Genomic DNA, 19,917 nt, shown 5'->3' with positions numbered 1-19,917 from the left:
CACTACACATGTTTCAAAACACCTCGATCTTCTTTACTTAACAGGGAATTATAATAACATTTATATCTTTAAAAGTGAAACTAAGTTTCGCTATCTTCTCTGAATATTGCACAGCTATGCAGTAAATAAACCTATAACTGGTTGATGTTTCAATCCTCTAATTGATGTTACTTCCGGAACAGAGTTGTTATTTGTATAACCCTCGATGTTTTGTTTAGGAAGTATGTTCAGGAGGACATTCATAAGGCTTCCCTTCCCAAACTTTTAAGAAAATTCTCTCGTGGACAATTTTATTCTTATGGAGTAAATTTGTAGTAGCCATTTGAATTTTTAGTAATTATGAATATGATCCTTTCGTGAGCTGCTATGGAAAGGAGCTTCACAACTTACTGAACTGTTTTCCTTGCCAGGTGCCTGAAGATACTGGCTGCTCTGAGGGCTGCTTTTTATGATCTGCGCGGCATGTTTAAGGCTATGCTTTAGGTATTTACCGTTTTTTTTTCTAAAACACCTGTGGAACTCTCAGTAGTATTGCACTAAACTGGTGTAGCCATTTTCAAAATAAAAAAGTATTCCAATGATTTTTCTATACACAAAATATTGAACTAGACAAAAGACAAGATGCAATCAAATGGATTCACTTAGTTTGCTGCATAACAACAAATGAAAATCATGAAATGAACGCAGTTAGCTTGCCTAACAGACATTAAATTACTAGTAACATCTGTTTTTTTTTGGAAAAGGGGATGTGACCCCAGCCTCTGCATCGTGGTGATGCACACGGCTTACTAGTAACATCTGTGGAAGATAAACAAGCTTGCACATGCCATCTTCATCTATTGTTGTGTAAATCTCTGTAGCATTTGCAGTGCTATGCTTGGCACCTCTTAGTGTCTAGAGCAGTATTTAGGACTACTGGAAATCATAGTTGAATACCTTTGTTGACTGAAATTTTTTGGGTATATGTGATTCTGAATCCTAGGTTCATGTTGCACTAAGAGTTTACTAGAATTTTTGACCTCCCAATTTCTCACAGCATTGATAGACTTGAAGCAACTGACTTGCTATTTTGTTTTCCAATGCAGCTGGAGCAGCAGGAAGCTGAAGCAACAAAGTGAGAGCCACATGTTGTGACGGCACTATTGCCTTTGTAGAAGAACATTTGCTTCTGTGAGGTCGCCTGAAGCTGCTTATTGGCAAACTGGCGATTTAGCATCACCGATATCTGTGTTACTATCGGCAGTGTCATTTTTAATTCTCAGTGATCAAATAAGAATCATCCGCCGTCGTTTTGCGGATTGTCAGTGGTTAATCTGGCTGCTCAGTTCTGGCAAGCCAGTTTCGGTCGTAGGAGTGAAGAAGCAATGTAATGTCGTCAGAGTCATGCGTAGTCGGTGTATCGGCTGTGGTTGTTTGTTGTGGAGAACATTGTGGTGTTATTCTAATTTCAAGTTATGTTGTGTTGGGGAAAATGTTATAGCTGTAGAATTCCTCAGCTCAAGTTATTTTCGATTCAGTCTCAGGTGTGATTTTCGTGCCTAGGAATTCTTCTAGAGTGCACAAATATCATGCTGGTTCTGTGCTAGCTGGTATATGGAATCAGTTCAATACCCAGATGAACTGTTGAGGGAACACTCTTAGCAACCTGTCGACATGGAGGATACCGAAAAACTTGGATGCTTTATTTACAATATATTGTACCCCTAAGTTTGCATGTAAGTGATGATATAGTGGAAGCCCGAGATCAACTTCTGGAAGCTTTTTTATGCTACCAGAAGCATCACTGAGGAACATCGTCGTGACGGAAGAATCGCTGAAGAACAGTCATTGCAATTGCTGCCATAAGCCTGCAACCACTGTAATCTGAGCATAGAACTGAATTGTCTAAGTGCAGACATTTTCCCATTTGGCTGCACACGTGATCTCTGGCTGCCTCTTCTGAAACGGCTACACAAGCAAAGCTCTCGATTCTCCTCATGTCACTTGCTCCAATTCATACTGAGAGGCAAACGAAGCCTACTCTGCTACCAATTCAAGAAGCATGTGTATATGCAATAAGGCAAAGATATCATAGCACCAGTAGAAATGCAAATGCTGAAGCTGATGTATTAGCAGAAAAATGTTGTTTCTTAAACTAGCAAAGAAAGGTACATAGGATATTCTATACACTAGTGTGGGTGCATTTTTTAGGAGAAAAACACGTCCCAGTGGCCGTTGCAGAAATCGGGCGAAGCGGCGGCCACCCCATCAAGCCAACCGATCATAGCTTCACCAACGCATCCCTGTCTTTTCTTAGATTTTAATTATTTTATTGACTACTTATATCACTAATTCATTGCCATAATCCAGCACATCCTCATTTCTATCGACTTGTTTAGGAAGTATAAATGGCCCAAAAAGGCAAAAGATCGAGCATAAGAAGTACTGACCGCCACAAGTAAGAACCAATCAGTAATGTCGCATGCCAGTGGTGTTATGTCAGTACTGAGCAGCCTAGGCCCAATTGTGATCCGTCAGTGGTATGTGTCATTAACCTGTCTGTAATAGTTTTTGCTCTGCTGTCCGCTCGTTTGGTCTCTCGTCTTTTTAGCCAAGGTTGCAAGCTATGATGCCGGCTCATTCCTTTGCTTCAGACAAATCCAACAACCGTCTCCTGTCTTTGCACAATTGGACAAGATTATTAACTAGGTAGAAGCCTATATATGCCAAGCTCCAAATACTCGTACTGCTGGCATTTTGTCTCTAGTAATAAAGCAGTAGTAGAATTCACACACATCTATTCGTGCACTTCAAAGAAAATTCAAAAATTCCTTACGTCATTCATGACAATATAGATAGTCAAGTTAATTGGGAACATACGTTAGTATACATGTGCATGCAATACCCTGCGTCCATTAATGACAGCAGACACGTATTTTGTACTCACCTCATTTTGGACATATGCATGCCAGTTGCCATTTGAAATGAATAGATACATTGCACTTTTCACCTTTTATCCTTGTGCTTTCAATGAGTTAGACTGTAGTAATTTAAAGCCTCCAAAAAAATGAAAAGGAAAATATGAAGGGTGATCCTTAAAGCTAGCCCCATCCATCAAATAAATTATATAATAATAAACCACTAATCCCAACATTAATTGATTTTTTTCGAATGATAAATCAAAAATATATTTTCCTTAATTCATTGTGGAAGAAAGGTTTATCTTTAGTCCCATTCATTTCTACCTTTGCATGATCATATAATTTTTGATTGGTTCAAAATCATACGTAATTTCTTGCGAGGTGAATATTTCTGTTTGTAGCTCTTATTTGGTCACCATGATGTCTATCATGATATGTTCATAATGATAAATAAACCATGAGACTTTATCTATTACAAAGAAATACCTATTATAATATTTTTGCAGCGTTTATAAATAATAGAAAATGTGATTGTGATGAATTTAAATGTGTGAATTGAATTAGAAAAAGTTCCCTCAGTGGTAGTAGATATTGTACGGTCAGTTCAATTTGATGCTCATGTTTTACAGATATTATCGTATTTCTAATAGGAACCGATTACAACCCCCAACAATCTAGCTACTATGTTCTTAATTGAACATTTTTTTCCCACTCACATGTCATGCACATGTCGGCCTGTTACAGTAATTTAGACAACATCACACGATTGTCGTGTCGGGACAAAACACATCACTGTAATTGTATCGCCGCCATGAGATGGGCACCCCATCCTGATTTCTCTATGACAAAACAAGCCCACAATCTGAGTCCGGACTTGAATTAGTTGGGTGCAAAACAAAATTTTGTTTGGCTGCACACATTGCTCTATCTGCCTCATTCTCTGATACATGTCATGTTGAAACAAGACATGGTAGTCACTTCATCTATACTCTTGTACTTTTTTTTTGTGTCATCTACACTTTTTTTTATCTCATTATCCTAATTGATGAATCTTAGTTCGAAATGTTATAGCAGAGCCATAAAATATAGAAATATCTAACCATTCACGATATTTAGCACATGCATATGTTTCATGTGTATATTAATAATCATGTTGACGCGCTTTGAAAGATGGAGCATGTGTTCTTTAGATTTAACTGCATAATAAAACTACCTCTTTGCTATGAACAAGTGAATAAAGCTACTACACAAGAGGTATCCTCCAATGAAAGTATAACTTGGTATAAACAATTAAAACTCACCGTTCTCAAATGAGAACCGTTTTCCCATTACTATTGCCCAAAAGTATATTCTACATTGAGATAGGCAAATTAAAGGTATCCAATGAAACAATGCCTACATTCGACCAATCAAATATACTAAGGGACTAAATGATCTAACAATAGTTCAAAATTAAATCCAAACTTTGCATTTCTCAGTGAGAAAGGGGTGTGTTATGACAAAAATAATGAGCAATAAATAGCATGAAGAGGATAGGTGTCAACTTCTAACCTGCGATGTGTGTGTGTTTAAGTTGGGTGGCTTGGTAGTCCAATTCCCCTATATATACCACACCCGGTCAGTCCCAATCACCATCCATTTATACTATTGTTCCTGCATCACCCTCTTATCCTCGCTTACTTCCTACTTGCTAGCTCAATTTCTCGCTTCAGGTAGCCACGGTGGAGTTCAACATCCTTGGTTATGCAGACAGCATGTTCGGCACGATAAGGGCTTTACTATTTCATTGCCATCTGTGCGAAGTTTTAGTTTGTCCTTAGGCGGATGGGTAACTCTATATTGTTGAGGAATTTGATGTTTTTTGTTTTGTGTTTATTTTGCTGGGTTAGGGTTTGTTGGATGATTAGTTCCAACAGCTATATCTGCTTCAGGACGAGAGCGAGCCAAACTTCGTTGCCAAGATCATTACCCTCTTCTACAAGGAAGGCGAGCGGATCATTGGCGAGATCGATATGCAGCTATAAGTGTGCTTCCTCTGCCAGCTCACTTGCCATGTTCTATGTGATCAGTTGTTTGATTCTATGCATGTGGTTTAGTTGTTGTGTGTGCATGAATAAGCTATGTGTGAACTTCGACAAGGCGGATGCTTTTGCGCATAATGTGGCTCTTTCCTTTGTCTTTTATGGGCCGTACTACCATATGCGTTTCTGCAATAGCATAGGAGTGATGGTTGTTATTAGTGGCGCAAATCGGGTATTATATCCCCATAGATTTTTCTTGACCATGCTAAAAGATTGGAAGTAGGTAGTCTTTGTAAGGTGTAAGGTCATCTTGGGGGAGACTTATCAGTGTTTTACCATCTTAGTGTTATATGAAGTAGATCCGGCAAACTCTATCCATTTCACGTATTGTTGAATTACGACTGCACTTCCGATCCATTTGAGGAGGGATGATATCGGTTTGTCCCTTTGAAGTGATTAATCATGTACATCTCTATTCCGTACACATCACTGGCATCTTACAAATAATTTGGGGAGAAGTTGAGATCAGTTTGGCCTTTTTACCGTTTCATGGTTTAGATCTGACAAATTATTTTTCCTTTTGTTGTTTTGTAATTTAAATATGACCAATCATTTTGTTGTTGTACTATTTTATGGTTTATATCTGACAAACGTTTGACTGTTGTTGGTTCGACAAACTGTTTAGCCATTTTAGGGTTTTATCGTTTAGATCCGGCAAACCATTTGGATGTTCCACCATTTCATGATTTAGATACGACAAATCACTCTCCTTGTACTATTTTATCTTACCCGAAAAACCATTTGGTGGCTGTAGATACGAAGAAACCATTTGGCTGTTTTATTATTCTATGGTTGAGATCCTACAAACCGTTTAGCCATTGTGCTGGTTACATATATATATGAGATGCTGAGATGCTTCGTACACATCGGATAACTCAAGGAGTAGCACTTCATATTCTCCCATGTCAAGTGTTTCTTCCAATTATTTTTTGGACGGGTTGACATTGGATCTTCCATTGTAGTGTATTTTTAAAATAGATAGGTTAGTTTTGCATGTTTCGCCTTTGTTTCACATAAAAATAACAAATAGCTTTGGGGGTTTGTTGGGCTGGTATAAGTTCCCAAACCATGGTTTTTATAGTTTCATTATCAGATTTGCTCGAGTTAAAGAATAAATATTCATGGTAATAAAAAATATTATATAAACTAATTTTATCATGCTTACAAACTACAAAAACAATGGTTTCGAAACCTATACCAGCACAACAAACACCCAAAACCCAAAAACAAATATTTGCTATTTTTGTGTGAAGCAAAGAGGAAACATGCAAAACTACCCTATGTATTTTAAAACTACACTACAATGGCAGATCCAATATCAACCCCTCCAAAAATAATTGGAAGAAACAATTGACTTGGGAGGTTCTGGAGTGCTACTCCTTAAGCTATTCGATTTGTGCAAAGCAGCTCATATATGTCAGATATAAAGCATAAACCAGCACAATGGCTAAACCATAAACCAGCACAATGGCTAAACGGTTTGTGGGATCTCAACCATGTAGAACAGCAAAACAGCCAAACGGTTTGTCGTATCTACAACGACCAAATGGAATGATTTGTCGTATCTAAATCATGAAATGCTAAAACAGAAAAATGATTTGCTGGATCTAAACGATAAAATCCCTAGAACGGCCAGACGGTTTGCTGAACCTACATCAGCCAAACGGTTTGTCAGATCCAAATCATAAAACAGTACAGCGATAAAATGATTGGTCGTATTTAAATCACAAAACTGTAAAATGACAAATGATTTGTCGGATCTAAACCATGAAACGGTACAACGGCCTAATGGGTCTCAACTTCTCCCCGAATTACTTGGAAGATGCCACTGATGTGTATGGAACAAAGATGTACATGATGAGTCACTACAAGGGACAAACCAGCCCCATCCCTCCCCATATGGATCGGAAGCGCCAATAGTAATGCAATAATACGTGAAATGGATAGAGTTTGCTAGATCTACTTCATAAAACACTGATGATCAAAACGACGATAAGTCTCCCCCAAGGTGACCTTACACCTTACAAAGAATCAACCTCCTTCCAATCTATGGGATATAGCATGGTCAAGAAAAATCTACGGGGTTATAATACCCGATTTGCGCCACTACCAACAACCATCACTCCTATGCTATTGCAGAAACGCATATGCTAGTACAGGACATAAAAGACAAAGAAAAGAGCCTCACCATGCACTGCTCCCCTCAAGCTTATCCGCAAAAGCAGCCACCTCTTCGAAGTTCACACATGGCTTGTCCCTGCACACACAGCAACCGATCCTCAAGCAAAGAATCAAACAGCTGATTACACAGAACATCGCAAGATAGCCAGCAGAGAAAGCATACTTACAGCTGCATAGAGAGCTCGCCAATGATCCGCTCGGCTTCCTGGCAGAAGAGGGTGACGATCTTGGCAACGAGATTCTCTTCTCTCCCATCCTGGAGCAGAAGCAGCTGCTGGAACTGCTCGTCCAACAAACGCTGACCCAGAAAAATAAACGCAAAGCAAGAACATCAAATTCTCCAACACTATCAAGTTACCCATCACCTAAGGAGAAACTAAAACTCAGCACAGATGGCAATGAAATAGTTAAGCGCTCACCCTGCTGAACATCCTGGCTGCATAACCAAGGGTGTCGAGCTTCATCACAGCCGCCATGGCTACCTGAAGAGAGGACTCGAGCTAGTGAGGAGGAGCGATGCGGGAACAGTAGAATGGATGGTGATTGGGACTGACAGGGTGTGGTATATATAGGGGAATTGGACTCCCAAGCCACCCAACTTACACACACACACACACACACCGCAGGTTGGAAGCATAGCAGCCGGAAACGGGGAACGGTGGTCCGTCCCACGTTCCGGATTCAGCGACCCAGAATCGGAGTCGGGAACGAGGTAGGATTCGGTAAGATTCATCTTAGATTCGCGTCCCCAAATAAAAGCTACGATTCAGTTCCGTATTAAGTCCCCAGCACTTGATTAATCACCCACGGCCGCCGTTTCTTTCGTCTCCCAAAACGACTCCTCGTTCTCCCAGATTGACTCCTCGTTCCAGCATGGTAATCAATGAAATCACGATCCCTTCCTCTATAAGAGCTTCCGTTGGATGGATTTCTCCCCTAACAGAGGAGTTGCAGCTGAACCAGGTCTGAATCTCGTCCCAATCTGATGGTTCCTAAATCCCAATGATTTCGAGTCTGGTTTCTACTATTCTTTCATGGATTTGATCTTATTCTTTGAACATTTCTCTCCTTCCTTTTCTGTAGGCGCTGGCGACCTTGAGCTTCAGAAGTTCAACTTCAGATCCCAGTTCTGACGACCTTGAGATTCAGGTACACCCATACCTCAAGCTAACAATTACGGTATAATTTTGGATTGATATTCATACATGCTTGATTGCTTAATGGAGTTCTTTTGTTTGAGCGAATTACACAAATTACCATTTGTTTAGTTGTAAACTAGTAATGCTGGTAGTTATAAATTATAATCCACTTAGATTGGGCTCATATGAATCATGTTATTTTCTGTCTTATGTTTTATAAATTAGATTGGAAACTAGTAATGCTCTATCTTGTAGATTGTAAACTAGCAATTCTATTTACTGTCTTATGTGAGTGAAAATGTAATATATCTATTAACATGTTCATTATTCAGAGATTGCAATGGCGTTTGGGTCGAAACGTAAGCAACTAGATGATGAGAATGATGTCGAAGAGACTCACGGTGATGGAGCTGATGCTGATCTTGGCAATTCTGGTGATGAGTCAGCCGAAGAAGAAGATGATTCAGCCGACCAAGGTAGTATAAAAGTTGCTAAACCCCTTCATGATGAGGTAGTTCTTCTCGATGGACCCAAAGCGAAGAACTCTGGTGGATCAAGACCATGGAGATGCAAGCATTGTAATAAGAAATTTACAAGTAGTTATACAAGAATTCGTCACCACTTCTTTGGTCCTGGACCTGGCAAGCCACCACAGATTGGGCGCTGCTCTGTCGCAAATGATCGTGCCAAATATAAGAAAATATATGACAAGGTAAATTTAATGCACATGCTTTTCTGAAAAGATATCCATACAGCACATCCATTTGCAGACTTATGATTCTTTCATTTGTTTGATTTCTGAACAGTATCACAAAGCTGAGAAAGGACAACCTTCAGGCTCGGTGCCAACCAAGCCATTAGAGAAAGCCTTTGCTGGGATGGAAAGAGATGCAGTGGACGTGCAGATCATGATGTTCCTTTGTGCTAATGGAATTCCCTTCAATGTGTTAAGAAGTCCACAGTATTATGAAATGGTAGCAGCCATCCAGAAAGCACCAAAGGGATACAAACCTCCTGGCTATGAGAAGGCCAGGACTACCCTTCTAGATGCATGTAAAAGAAAGGTGGAGAGTGACTTAGCTCCAGTCAGAGATACATGGTAAGTCTCCAACATGGTGTCTCAGTTATTTGTTTTTTCTAAAAAATATAGCTTAAGACTTCAGTTATATATTTTATATAGGTATACCCATGGTGTTTCTGTTGTTTCTGATGGATGGACAAATATGAAGAACAAACCATTAATAAATGTCATGGCCTCAAATAGTCGTGGTTCAATGTTTCTATACGCTGAAGACTTCTCCGGAGAAGTGAAGACAGGTGAAGCCATTGCACAATTCTTATTGCAAGCCATTGAGGAGATTGGCCCGTCCAATGTTCTTCAAGTCATCACCGATAATGCATCTAATTGCAAAGTTGCAGGAAGAGAAATTCAGAGGGTATGTTTTTTCCTAGTTTGCTGCATTGATTTTAGTAGTTACAGTTACATATATCCAATCGACTTTTACTGTATTCATAAATTGCGTTTCTCTTTTTTATTTGATAGGTACATAAGCATATATTCTGGTCTCCATGTGTGGTTCATACACTGAATCTAGTGTTCAAAGATTTTGCAAATAAGTTTGCTTGGATGGTTGATACATATCAGACTGCGAAAGTAACTGTAAAGTTCTTTAGGAACCACCAGCACTTTCTAAATCTCTTTAGAGGTAATTCCGAGTTGGATCTTTTGAAAGTCTCAAAAACTAGATTTGCAAGCCATTATATTTTGCTGAAGAGGCTTATGGACGTGAGAGAGGCACTTACAACTACAGTTGTCACAAACAAGTGGAAAGAGTTGGTTAAGTCTTCTGATGGACAAACAAGAGATGCAGCAAATGCCATTGTCAAAAATATTATGGATGAAATATTTTGGGATGAAGTTCAAGTCATCCTTGATATCACAAAACCACTGTATATGGTGATCAAGTTCAGCGATGGAGAAGGTCCAAAAGCTGGTGACATATATGAAAAAATGGACAACATGCTTGGCCAAATAAAAGAAGTCATGACAAAGGAAGATAACCCTCACAGGAATGATTGGAATGAGGTTGAGACAATTATTATTGAGCGGTGGGCAAAGATGAACTGGCCATTTCATTGCTTAGCTTTTGCTCTTTCTCCAAAATATTATGATAAAGCCTATCTTGCAACTCCTGCTCCTGGTGGTGGTCAAAGGAAAGCTCCAAACGAGGACACTGAGGTTATCCAGGGTGTTATGGATGCTCTAAATAGAATCGCAGAAGATGAAAATGAGTTTGCTCTTTTGCGTGAGGAGTTTAACACCTTTATAATGAAGAAAGGTTTGTTTGCAATGGCAGTTGTTCAAGCTGATGCTGCCACTATGAATGCCATAGATTGGTGGTTCAATTATGGTTCACAAACTCCACATTTAAATGAGGTGGCAAAGAAAGTATTGTCTCAACCAATAAGTAGCTCCTCTGCTGAAAGAAACTGGAGTACCTACTCATTCATACATAGTGTGAAGAGAAACCCTCTGAACGCAAAGACAGCTGATAAACTTGTCTACATTCATGCAAATGAGCGTCTTAAGAGAAGGTTTTCAGAGGGCTATAATTCAGGTCCACATTATAAGTGGGATGTTGATCCTGATAATAGTTTGTTGGAGGATTCAAGCTTGAAGCTTGAGCAGCTGCGTTGGGCTAGCTTGGAGGATGAACCTGCTGAAGTTGAACCACCAAGGAAAGTTCGGAGGACTTGAATTTCGAATTTCGAATTTTAATGTTAAGTTCAGTATTTTGTTACTTTGGTTTGTCTGAATTTCAAATTTTAATGTTAAGTTCAGTTCTGTACTTCCTGTATACCTTAACTGAATATCATGTCTGGGGTTATCGTCTCAACTAGTTTAGATTCACGTACCTCGTCCCACAGTATCGTTCCGGATTCGCCGTACCGAATCAAATGGGATCGCGTCCCCGATCAAACGGGATCGGTCCAGAGATGTATACCCCTTACGTTCCCTGGTTTTGACAGCCACCGACTCCCGTACCCCGAATCCGTCCCCCGTTCCCACCGTTCCGGAAACATGGCAGCTATGGTTGGAAGTGGACAGCTATCCTCTTCCTGCTATTTATGTCTCCCATTTATTATTTTTGTCATAACACACCCTTTTCTCATTGAGAAATGCCAAGTTTAGATTTAATTTTAAATTATTGTACTAGATCATTTAGGCCCTTTGTCTATTTGACTGGTCAAATGTAAGCATAGTTTCATTGGATACCTTTTATTTTCCTATCAAATATTAGAATATATTTTTGCGCAATAAAAATGGGGAAACAGTTCTCATTTCAGAATGTTAAGTTTTAGTTGTTTTATTTTTATGAGATCATTAAGTCTTAAGTTATATGATTGACAGGGCGTAGGAAGAGTTTAATTTCATAACTTTTAAGCCTTAAACCGCGTCGATTGTTATGGGACTAAAGATAAGCCTGTCTTCCACAGTGATTTAAAGAAGAGATCTCCTTAATTTATTATTAGAAAAATATCGGTTTATTGCATAATACGTGTATGTTCCCAATTAACTTGAGTATCTATTGTCATGAATGACGTAAGCAATGTTTGAAATTTCTTTGAAGTGCAAGAATACATGTCTGCAAATTCTACTACTGCTTTATTACTAGAGACAAAAGAAATGCCAGCAGTATTCAACAATTAATTGGAGCTAGTATTTATTACTAGAGACGAATTAATCTTGTCTAATTGTGCAAAGACAGGAGACGGTTGTTGGATTTGTTTGAAGCAAAGCAATGGGCCGGAATCATAGCTTGCAACCTTGGCTAAAAAGACAAGAGACCCAACGAGCGGACAGCAGAGCTTGCAACCTTTACTTTTCTAATCACCTGCCAGCCTATTTGGATGGTCACATACATGCATCTTTTGTTTCCACATGTGCTCATTACTGCTCATACAACAACAATATTCTTTTATTTACATGTGCCAAATATCTGGAGCTTGGCAAATACAGGCATCTACCTAGTTAATATTCTTGTCCAGTTGTGCAAAGACCAGAGACCCTTCTTGGTTTTGTCTGAAGCCAAGCAACGACCAGACATCATAGCTTGCAACCTTGGCTAAAAAAGACAAGAGACCCAAGGAGCGGACAGCAGAGCTCACAACCTTTGCTTTTCTAATCGTCTGCCAGCCTATTTGCACGGTCTTTATATACATGCATCTTTTGTTTACAGATGTGCTCATTACTGCTCCTATATCAACAACCGCTCCTTTCTTTCTAGTCCAGTATCTCTCATGTGAAATCAGTGTGGTGGAAGACCAAAACACCGTGGTTCAGTCCGTTTAAACTTCTAGAAATTAGATATATTTTTGGCTAGATATCCGAAAAATTGACCTCCCAGGGTGAACTTTGGGCTAGGCCCATCAATAATTTCTGGATAAACCGTGAAGGCCCACTCAAGTGTGGCAAGTGGTGGAACAAATTTAGTCCTAGACTATATGGTGGAGCTGAGTACACCAGACAGGCCATGGCCACGACCTGCAGTGGCAGCTACCCTGGCTAGACGGATGGTGCGGCAAAAGTAGATTCCGCCCCCTCCAGGAGTGACCAAGAATAGTCTTTTTTTTTGTTATGGACTTATTTCAGTGCAGAAGTCGGGACGGGGAATCAGGACGGTAGGTTATGGGCTTCTACTTCTTTTCTTAATGGAGTAGGTAGGCTTCTACTAATGTTTTGAGAAGGAGGATGCCTGCCCCTGGAAGTTTTCCTTTCTTCAACCCTTTTGGCTCTTTGGTTTTTGCAGTAGCTCTCCTGTGATGAACGAAATTAACAGCTCTCCAGCTACTTCTCAAAGAAAAAAATAAACATGTGCAGCTAGTAATTCAACATCTGTAGATATAGCAGCTGGGATGGCGAAAGAGAGTGTGCACCTTCAGAATTTCGATGAGATGGGATATGGTGGAGCCAGACTCTATGAATAAGTTCCAGAAATTGCAGAAGGGATGTGAGAGACATCAAAGAAAGATATAGCATCAAAAGCTTCTCCATCAGGTGAGCACTTGATCTTGGTCTTCCAGCATGTCCATCACTTACCTGCCAACTGTGATCTGTAGAAAAAAGCACAGGGTCATGTATTCATCTTTTGTGTGGAGAGCAACATAAGTATCTCTGAATCTCAAATCATTCTTGTCTTTCCGAAGGAGGCAGAGGTACCTGTTGCTGACAATGTTCCCTCGTCCTGGTATTGAACTGTTTCCATATCGCTAACACAGAACCAGCATGTTATTTCTGCACTCTGGAAGAATCATAAGGGACAAAATCGCGAATAATGTTAAATCCCACCTGGGATCAAATAGAAAATAACTTGAACTGAGTAATTGTATGTTGTATGCTGTATCATGGTACACACATTTTTTCCAACAACAAACAGTAACTTTACATTAGATTAACATCACAATGTTCTCCACAACATACAACCACAGCCAATCCACCGACCAACAAGGCACGACTATGTCAAGATTACACTGCAGACCTACGACCTAGAAACTGGCTGGAACTGAGCAGCCAGATTAACCACTGACAATCCGCAAAGCGCCGGCAGATGATTGTTATTTGACCATTGAGAATTCAGAACGACACTACCAACAGTAACAGAGACATCGATGACACTAAATGACCAGCTTGCTGCTAAGAAGCTACGGACGACCACACAGAAGCAAACGACTCCAAGATAAAAGCTAGTTGAGCATGTTCTATGACTTCAAAGGCAGCAGTGCCGCCAGAACATGCGATTCCCACTCTGTTGTTCGAGCTTACTGCTTAGGATAGAAGGAGGCCTGGACCTGCTGCTCCAGCTGCATTGAAAAACAGAACTGGTCAGTTGCCTAAACCATTACAAAAAAACTAGCATCACAAGAACATGAAGTTACTAAGAACGACGAAAGAGTTAAGAACTAAGTGACAGTACTGATTATGTCCATCATCCAGATAAGAGAACAAAACATTAAGTCTATCAATGCTGTGGGAAATTGAGAGGCCTTTTCAAGCAACATGAAGCTAAGATTCAGATATCAGACATACCCAAAACAGTAGTTTTCAACTCATGTCTCCAGTAGCCCTAAATACTGCTCTAAACACCAAGTGGTGTCTATGAGTACAACTAACAATTTAGCACTGCAAAGGCCATAGAGATTTACATAAAAAGAAAAGAAGATGGCAATGTCCATGTTTGTTTATCTTCCGCAGTTATCACTAGTAATTTAACGTCTGACAGGCAAACTAACTGCATTCATTTCATTAACATGCTTTTCGTATGTTGTATTGCAGCAAACTAACTGAATCCATTCCATTAGCATCTTGTCTTCTCTCTAGTTATATTTTGCAAAACAAGCGAACATTGGAATAAAAAATATTTCCTTCAAAGATGGCAACTCCAGTTTACTGCAATACTACTGCGAGTTTGACACGGGTTTCAGAAAAAAAAAAGATAATACCTGAAGCATGGTCTGAAACTTGCTGCGCAGATCATAGAAATCATTCCTCACAGCATCCAGTGTCTTCAGGCACCTGACAAGGAAAACAGTTAAGTAAGTTATGAAGCCCCTCTGCATTACCAGCTCACGGAAGGAGCATGTTAATAAGTACTGAAAAATGCTCATGGCTGGTACAATTTGACGTCCTAAGAATAATTTTTGTACTGGCAGGATTATCTTAACAGTTGCTGAGGTGGAGCCTTATGAATGTCACCCTGGACATACTTCCTTACAAAAGATACACTTGGCTCCACTGAAAATAAACTACAGAGTCGAGGGTAACTGTATCAAAAAAACAACGCCTCTGTTCTAGAATTAACATCAACTGGCAGATCGAAACATTTTCAGTGGAGCCCAAATTAACACAGAAGTTATATGTTTATTTACTAGATAGTTGTGCAATATTCAGAGAAGTTGGAACTTAGTTTCCTTTTCAGAGATCTAAATGCTATAATAAACGGGGTATACTGCCAGTCCTGTAAACATGCTTTGGAATAGTTTCCTACATATATAGCATTCGTAAAGTATACGATTGAGTAGAAAGTGTACTGGAACAGTTACAATCCTAACCCAAACAAGCTCAGTAGAGTCAGCCAAATCTTTATGTCTGTAAAGACTGAACAAATTTAGCAGTTTACAAAAGCGATGTACATGCAATTGTATTGATAAGAGAAAATCTCCAATTTGGTCTATGAAGTTGCCCCGTATGTGTGCTTTGGTCACGAACTTGCAAATCGTGAATTTTGGGTCAAGAAGTTGCCCCGCGCGAGCGTTTTGGTCATTCTCTTACAGCCAATGTTAGTTTGCTGATGTGGCCAACTAACTTTTTTGCAAATCTCCCCCTCAAAAGGTCAAACCGAGGACTAAAAATTAGAAAAAACAAATTTTAGGGGGCAATTTGAAAAAAAAACATTTGACCATGTCAGCAAACTAACGGCCAGCATGACAGAGTAACCAAAGCCCTCGTGCGGGGCAACTTCCTGACCCAGAATTCACAATTTGCAAGTTCGTGACCAAAATGCACATCCAGGGCAACTTCATAGACTAAATTGGGGATTTTCTCTATTGATAAATACCCTGATAACACTAATAACGTTGACCAATGGGGGAATGATCCCTCCCTTGGCTATACGTTGTTAGGTAGGATGAGAGTCTCCCAGATGGACGCTATGGATGATAACCCGGTTTTTAGCCCGCCCCTCCCAGCGAAACTACCGCTAGGTGGGGATTCAAACCCGGGTGGGCTGGCTGCGCACTCGCTAGCCTTGCCACTGAGCTAGCATTCAGTTCTCATAACACTAATAACAAGGACGATCACGCTAACCCACATTTAGTATGAAGATTTCAAAGACAATGATAGAAAGTACAATATTGTGACATAATGATACAAGGTACTAACCCATCTCTGCTCTTCCCCTGACAAAACTCACGGAACTGAATGCAGGTATTCTTCACTCTCTGAGCACCAACACTGCAACATGCAATGCTATACGATTAAGAAACTACCACCAAATTTCTTTAAGGAAACATGTAAGAAAGCCCAGGGTAAGCAAAGACATGTGGACTCATAGGCTTACAAACTTCGATTCCATAGAAATCACATGAACACCACAAACGTAACTGAATCTTAAGTGAAGTTTGTGCATAATAATTTGAGTTCCTAAGCACAACAATATTACTAGTTTCTAAGCATAATAAAATAACTTTCTATAATAATTTATTTCCATAAATATTTAATGTTTAACTCTAGCAAATCTTATGCATGAAACTACAAATACCATGGTTTGTGAACCTATACCATCGCAACAAATCCCCAAAACAAACAAAAAAACAAAAGGATTTGCTATTTTTGGTCCGAAACAAAGGCGGAGCGTGCAAAACTATCCTAACTAGTTTAAAACACGACAATGTCAACCCCTCAAAATTTAATTGGAAGAACAGTTTGTTGGGTCTACAACGGCTAAATGGTTTGTAGGTTATAAGTGACAGAGAGTACAACGACAAAATGATTTGTCAGATCTAAACCATAAAGCAGTACAGTGGCTAAACATAAAAAACAGTAAGACAGCCAAACTGTCGTTTTGTCGGATCTAAATCACAAAACAGTAAAACATCAAAACGATCTGCCGTATCTAAATTATAAACAGTACAACGGCCAAAAGGATGTCAACCTCTCCCCAAATTAATTGGAAGATGCCACCAACGTGTACGGAGCGGATCAAGTTTGTCGGATGTACATGATAAATCACTACAAACGACAAACAGATCTCGTCACGCCACATATTGATCGGAAACGCCACTCATAATGGAACTATGCCAATCTATACTCTTGGGCCATCCTATCGATACGAGAAATGGATCACGTTCGCCGGATCTACTGCATAAAACAAGTACAAAGATGAATTGGGCGATGATTCTCCCCCAAGATGACTGGGACGCCTTACAATGAATCTACCTCCTTCCGTTCTACGGGGATCTAACACCCGATTTGCGTCACCAGCAACAGCCATCGTTCCTATGCTACTGCAGGAACACATATGAACAAGACATAAAAGAAAAGAGCCTCACCTTGCACTGCTGCCCTTGAGCTGATGCACAAAAGCATCCACCTTGTCGAAGTCCACAGCTGGCTTATCCCTGCACACGCACACAGCGACCAAATCCCCAAGCAAAGAATCAAACATCTGATCAAACAGGACATGGCAAGCGGGCGAGGAGAGGAAGCACACGTACAGCAGTTTGGCGAGCTCGCCGATGATCCGCTCGCCGTCCTCGCAGAAGAGCGTGACGACCTCGGCAACGAAGTCCGGTGCGCTCGGGTCCTGGAGCATCTGCAGCTGCTGGAACTGATCGTCCAGCAAACCCTAACCCCAGCAAAGCAACGACAAAGCAAAAAAGCATCAAATTCCCCAACACTTTCCTATCGGGCCTGCTCCGGAGAAACTAAAATTCCGCTCAAATGGCAAGGAAAGAGTAAGGCGCTCACCGTGGCGAACATGTTGGACATGAGGGTGTTGAGTTGCATCGCGGCCGCCATGGCTACCCGAAACGAGGACTGGAGCTAGCGGGGAGGAAGCAAAGAAAGGGGAGAGGAGGCAGAGGAAGCTGCGGGAATAGGAGTAGGACTGGATTGATTGTGAATTGTGCTGGGTGGGTGGGGAATTGGATTCACGAGTCCCCCACCGCAGTTGGAAGTGGACGGCCGCACTCTTCCTCCTTTTTATTGCTCCATTTTTTTCTCATAACAAACTTCTTTTCTTATCTGAAAATGCCAAGCTTTGGTTTTTATTTAAATTAATTTAATATATCATTTAGGCCATTAGTTCATTTGGTGACTGGGTTTTTTTTTCTTTTCAGCAGGGGAACAGTTCCAAGGAGCAACAACTTATTGATTATCGTGTTACATATAGGGCCTCATGAAAATATTAAAATATAAATAAGCCCTTACGGTTTGCATAAATGGCCTTAGAAGTAAACTAAAAATAGCAATCAAGTCTTCCTTCATCTCCACCAAGACGATTTTGCAACTAAGCGCGGCCAAATACAACATCACCTCGGACGAAACCACTTGGGATGGGAAGGTTGGAGCTTGATGTGGGGCTCTGAAATGGCATGGCAGCCTAGAGGTTGAAATAGTTCATCAGGCGCTGGCTGGAAGAAGCAGGCGTAGCTGACGCTAAAGGTGGGAGTGGTCGTCTGTTAGCCACGAAGGACGACAACGGATCCGTCATCATGAGGAAACTCTCGAGAAAAGCACCACTGCTCGCTAATTGCAGTCTCGACCACCACTAGTAGCAGGCGTCGAATCCCCCTTCTTCCTTGTCGCCACGACAAGCAACAAAAGGGGAACTCGGACCTTGGCCACGGTCGTGGAATCCACATACCACATTGAGCTGAAATATCAAGTCTCTAGCAGCCAAGCTACTCATCACATATGGCATCAGCTACCGAAGCACCATAAGGAGGAGAAAAAAGACCAGATGCGATATAGCAATAGACTCTATATAGGAAACAAACCATATACCCACCTACTATTGTTGTATAGTGAAAAGTCCCTCGCTCAACTTGACGCTAGTGGCTGCATGAGAATAGAGGGGAGGGCCCTAGCGGCCCAGATCTTAGGAGAGGGAGGTGAAAAGTTTCGGAGGGTCGGGGAGAGAGAACGAGAGTGGTCGACCCAAGTAAGAATGTCTATTTGACTGGTTAAATGTAGGCCTAGTTTCATTGGATGCATGTGTTTGCCTCTCTGATTTTAGAATTTATTATTGCTCAATAACGACCGGCAAAAACGGTTCTCCTTTTGTAATATTTAGTTTAAGATTTTTTACTTTTGCAAGATCATTAAGCCTTATGTAAGATTAGATGTAGGAAAGTTTTCATCGCATACCTTATAAGCCTCAAACGGTGATGATTGTTTATATATCATTAGAAGCTTCTACTTAATTTGGTTGGTACTTAAAATGTGTAGGGATAGATTCATTAGATACTTCTTATTTTCCTTATTTTTATTTTGAGTAATTAATTTATTGGCAAGATCCAGGTGTACTTCTATTGGATACCAGTTTTACTCATATGTTTGCAGAAAAGGTCGTTTTTATGCATTTAAACCTGAAAAACACGGGCTCCGCCTCTCAAATATGTTCAGAACTTCACATGATTACCTATAGTAGCATACACACGAAGAAAATATACGTGCTAAATATTTTTAATGCTTAAGTATATATCTATGAATTTTCTGTAAAAAGTCAAGCAAAGAGTCATTGGTTAGTAACAAAATTCAATGTACCAAGGTAAAACAATAGTGTGATAACTATTACTCTTGAGTAAACATTTTCCCTATGCATTTTCATCGGCCTCGTCCTATTGGTGGCCACATCAGTCTAATTGGAGGAGGATCCCATCACTTGGCCTCTTCTGCTACTAGTGTGAGCGTTGTCGCTAGACCGGTTCGAGATGGGGGTGTAAGGGGAGAATGAGAAGGTTATGGTTTTCTATGGGGCATCCACCTTTTATATGTGTACCAAAGCATCGGAAACGGTTAAGGGATATACTGTTTTTATTGATCCAACAAACTTC

At 40.3% G+C, this 19,917-nt stretch overlaps 3 protein-coding genes across 5 annotated transcripts in view; 1 reads left to right on the top strand and 2 right to left on the bottom strand.

The window, feature by feature from the left end:
* Positions 1 to 13,408, bottom strand: part of LOC124707715 (histidine-containing phosphotransfer protein 1-like) — a 56,115-nt gene extending 42,707 nt beyond the window's left edge. Inside the window, exons 1-5 of the mRNA XM_047239393.1 lie at positions 13,403 to 13,408; positions 13,240 to 13,280; positions 7,582 to 7,644; positions 7,330 to 7,460; positions 7,170 to 7,238 (exon numbers count right to left, since the gene is read on the bottom strand). Coding sequence (XP_047095349.1) covers positions 7,170 to 7,238; positions 7,330 to 7,460; positions 7,582 to 7,638 — 257 coding nt within the window. The 5' untranslated portion in view covers positions 7,639 to 7,644; positions 13,240 to 13,280; positions 13,403 to 13,408. The remainder of the gene's footprint in view (positions 1 to 7,169; positions 7,239 to 7,329; positions 7,461 to 7,581; positions 7,645 to 13,239; positions 13,281 to 13,402) is intronic.
* Positions 7,789 to 11,159, top strand: LOC124685330. Of its 3 annotated transcripts, XM_047219677.1 has the most exons (7): positions 7,789 to 7,884; positions 8,017 to 8,125; positions 8,246 to 8,311; positions 8,634 to 9,013; positions 9,108 to 9,400; positions 9,482 to 9,737; positions 9,845 to 11,159. In XM_047219677.1, the coding sequence occupies exons 4-7, from the start codon at positions 8,642 to 8,644 to the stop codon at positions 11,057 to 11,059; spliced, it is 2,136 nt and encodes a 711-aa protein (XP_047075633.1). In that variant the 5' UTR covers positions 7,789 to 7,884; positions 8,017 to 8,125; positions 8,246 to 8,311; positions 8,634 to 8,641; the 3' UTR covers positions 11,060 to 11,159. The 3 variants fall into 3 exon arrangements, with proteins under 3 accessions (XP_047075633.1, XP_047075631.1, XP_047075632.1); XM_047219675.1 differs by having other exon boundaries at positions 7,795 to 8,125; XM_047219676.1 differs by having other exon boundaries at positions 7,803 to 8,311.
* Positions 13,409 to 13,635: 227 nt separating the features above from the next.
* On the bottom strand, positions 13,636 to 17,886 carry LOC124685331 (histidine-containing phosphotransfer protein 1-like; the record flags this gene model as incomplete). Its single annotated transcript, XM_047219678.1, is given in 6 exon segments — positions 13,636 to 14,163; positions 14,803 to 14,875; positions 16,241 to 16,312; positions 17,410 to 17,478; positions 17,575 to 17,705; positions 17,828 to 17,886. Coding segments are annotated over 6 exon segments (438 nt in total). The 3' UTR covers positions 13,636 to 14,121.
* Between the last annotated feature and the right edge of the window lie 2,031 nt (positions 17,887 to 19,917).

The sequence above is a fragment of the Lolium rigidum genome, chromosome 1 (assembly GCF_022539505.1).
Source record: "Lolium rigidum isolate FL_2022 chromosome 1, APGP_CSIRO_Lrig_0.1, whole genome shotgun sequence".
NCBI classification, from domain to species: Eukaryota; Viridiplantae; Streptophyta; class Magnoliopsida; order Poales; family Poaceae; genus Lolium; species Lolium rigidum.
The sequence above is the reverse complement of the archived record's forward strand: the minus strand, read 5'-3'. Positions and strand labels throughout refer to the sequence as shown.

Coding starts and splice junctions, on each gene's coding strand:
- LOC124685330 (XM_047219677.1), top strand. CDS start 8,642: ATGGCGTTTGGGTCGAAACGTAAGCAACTAGATGATGAGAATGATGTC. Junction 9,401..9,481: donor GCTCCAGTCAGAGATACATG/GTAAGTCTCCAA, acceptor TATTTTATATAG/GTATACCCATGGTGTTTCTG. Junction 9,738..9,844: donor CAGGAAGAGAAATTCAGAGG/GTATGTTTTTTC, acceptor TTTATTTGATAG/GTACATAAGCATATATTCTG.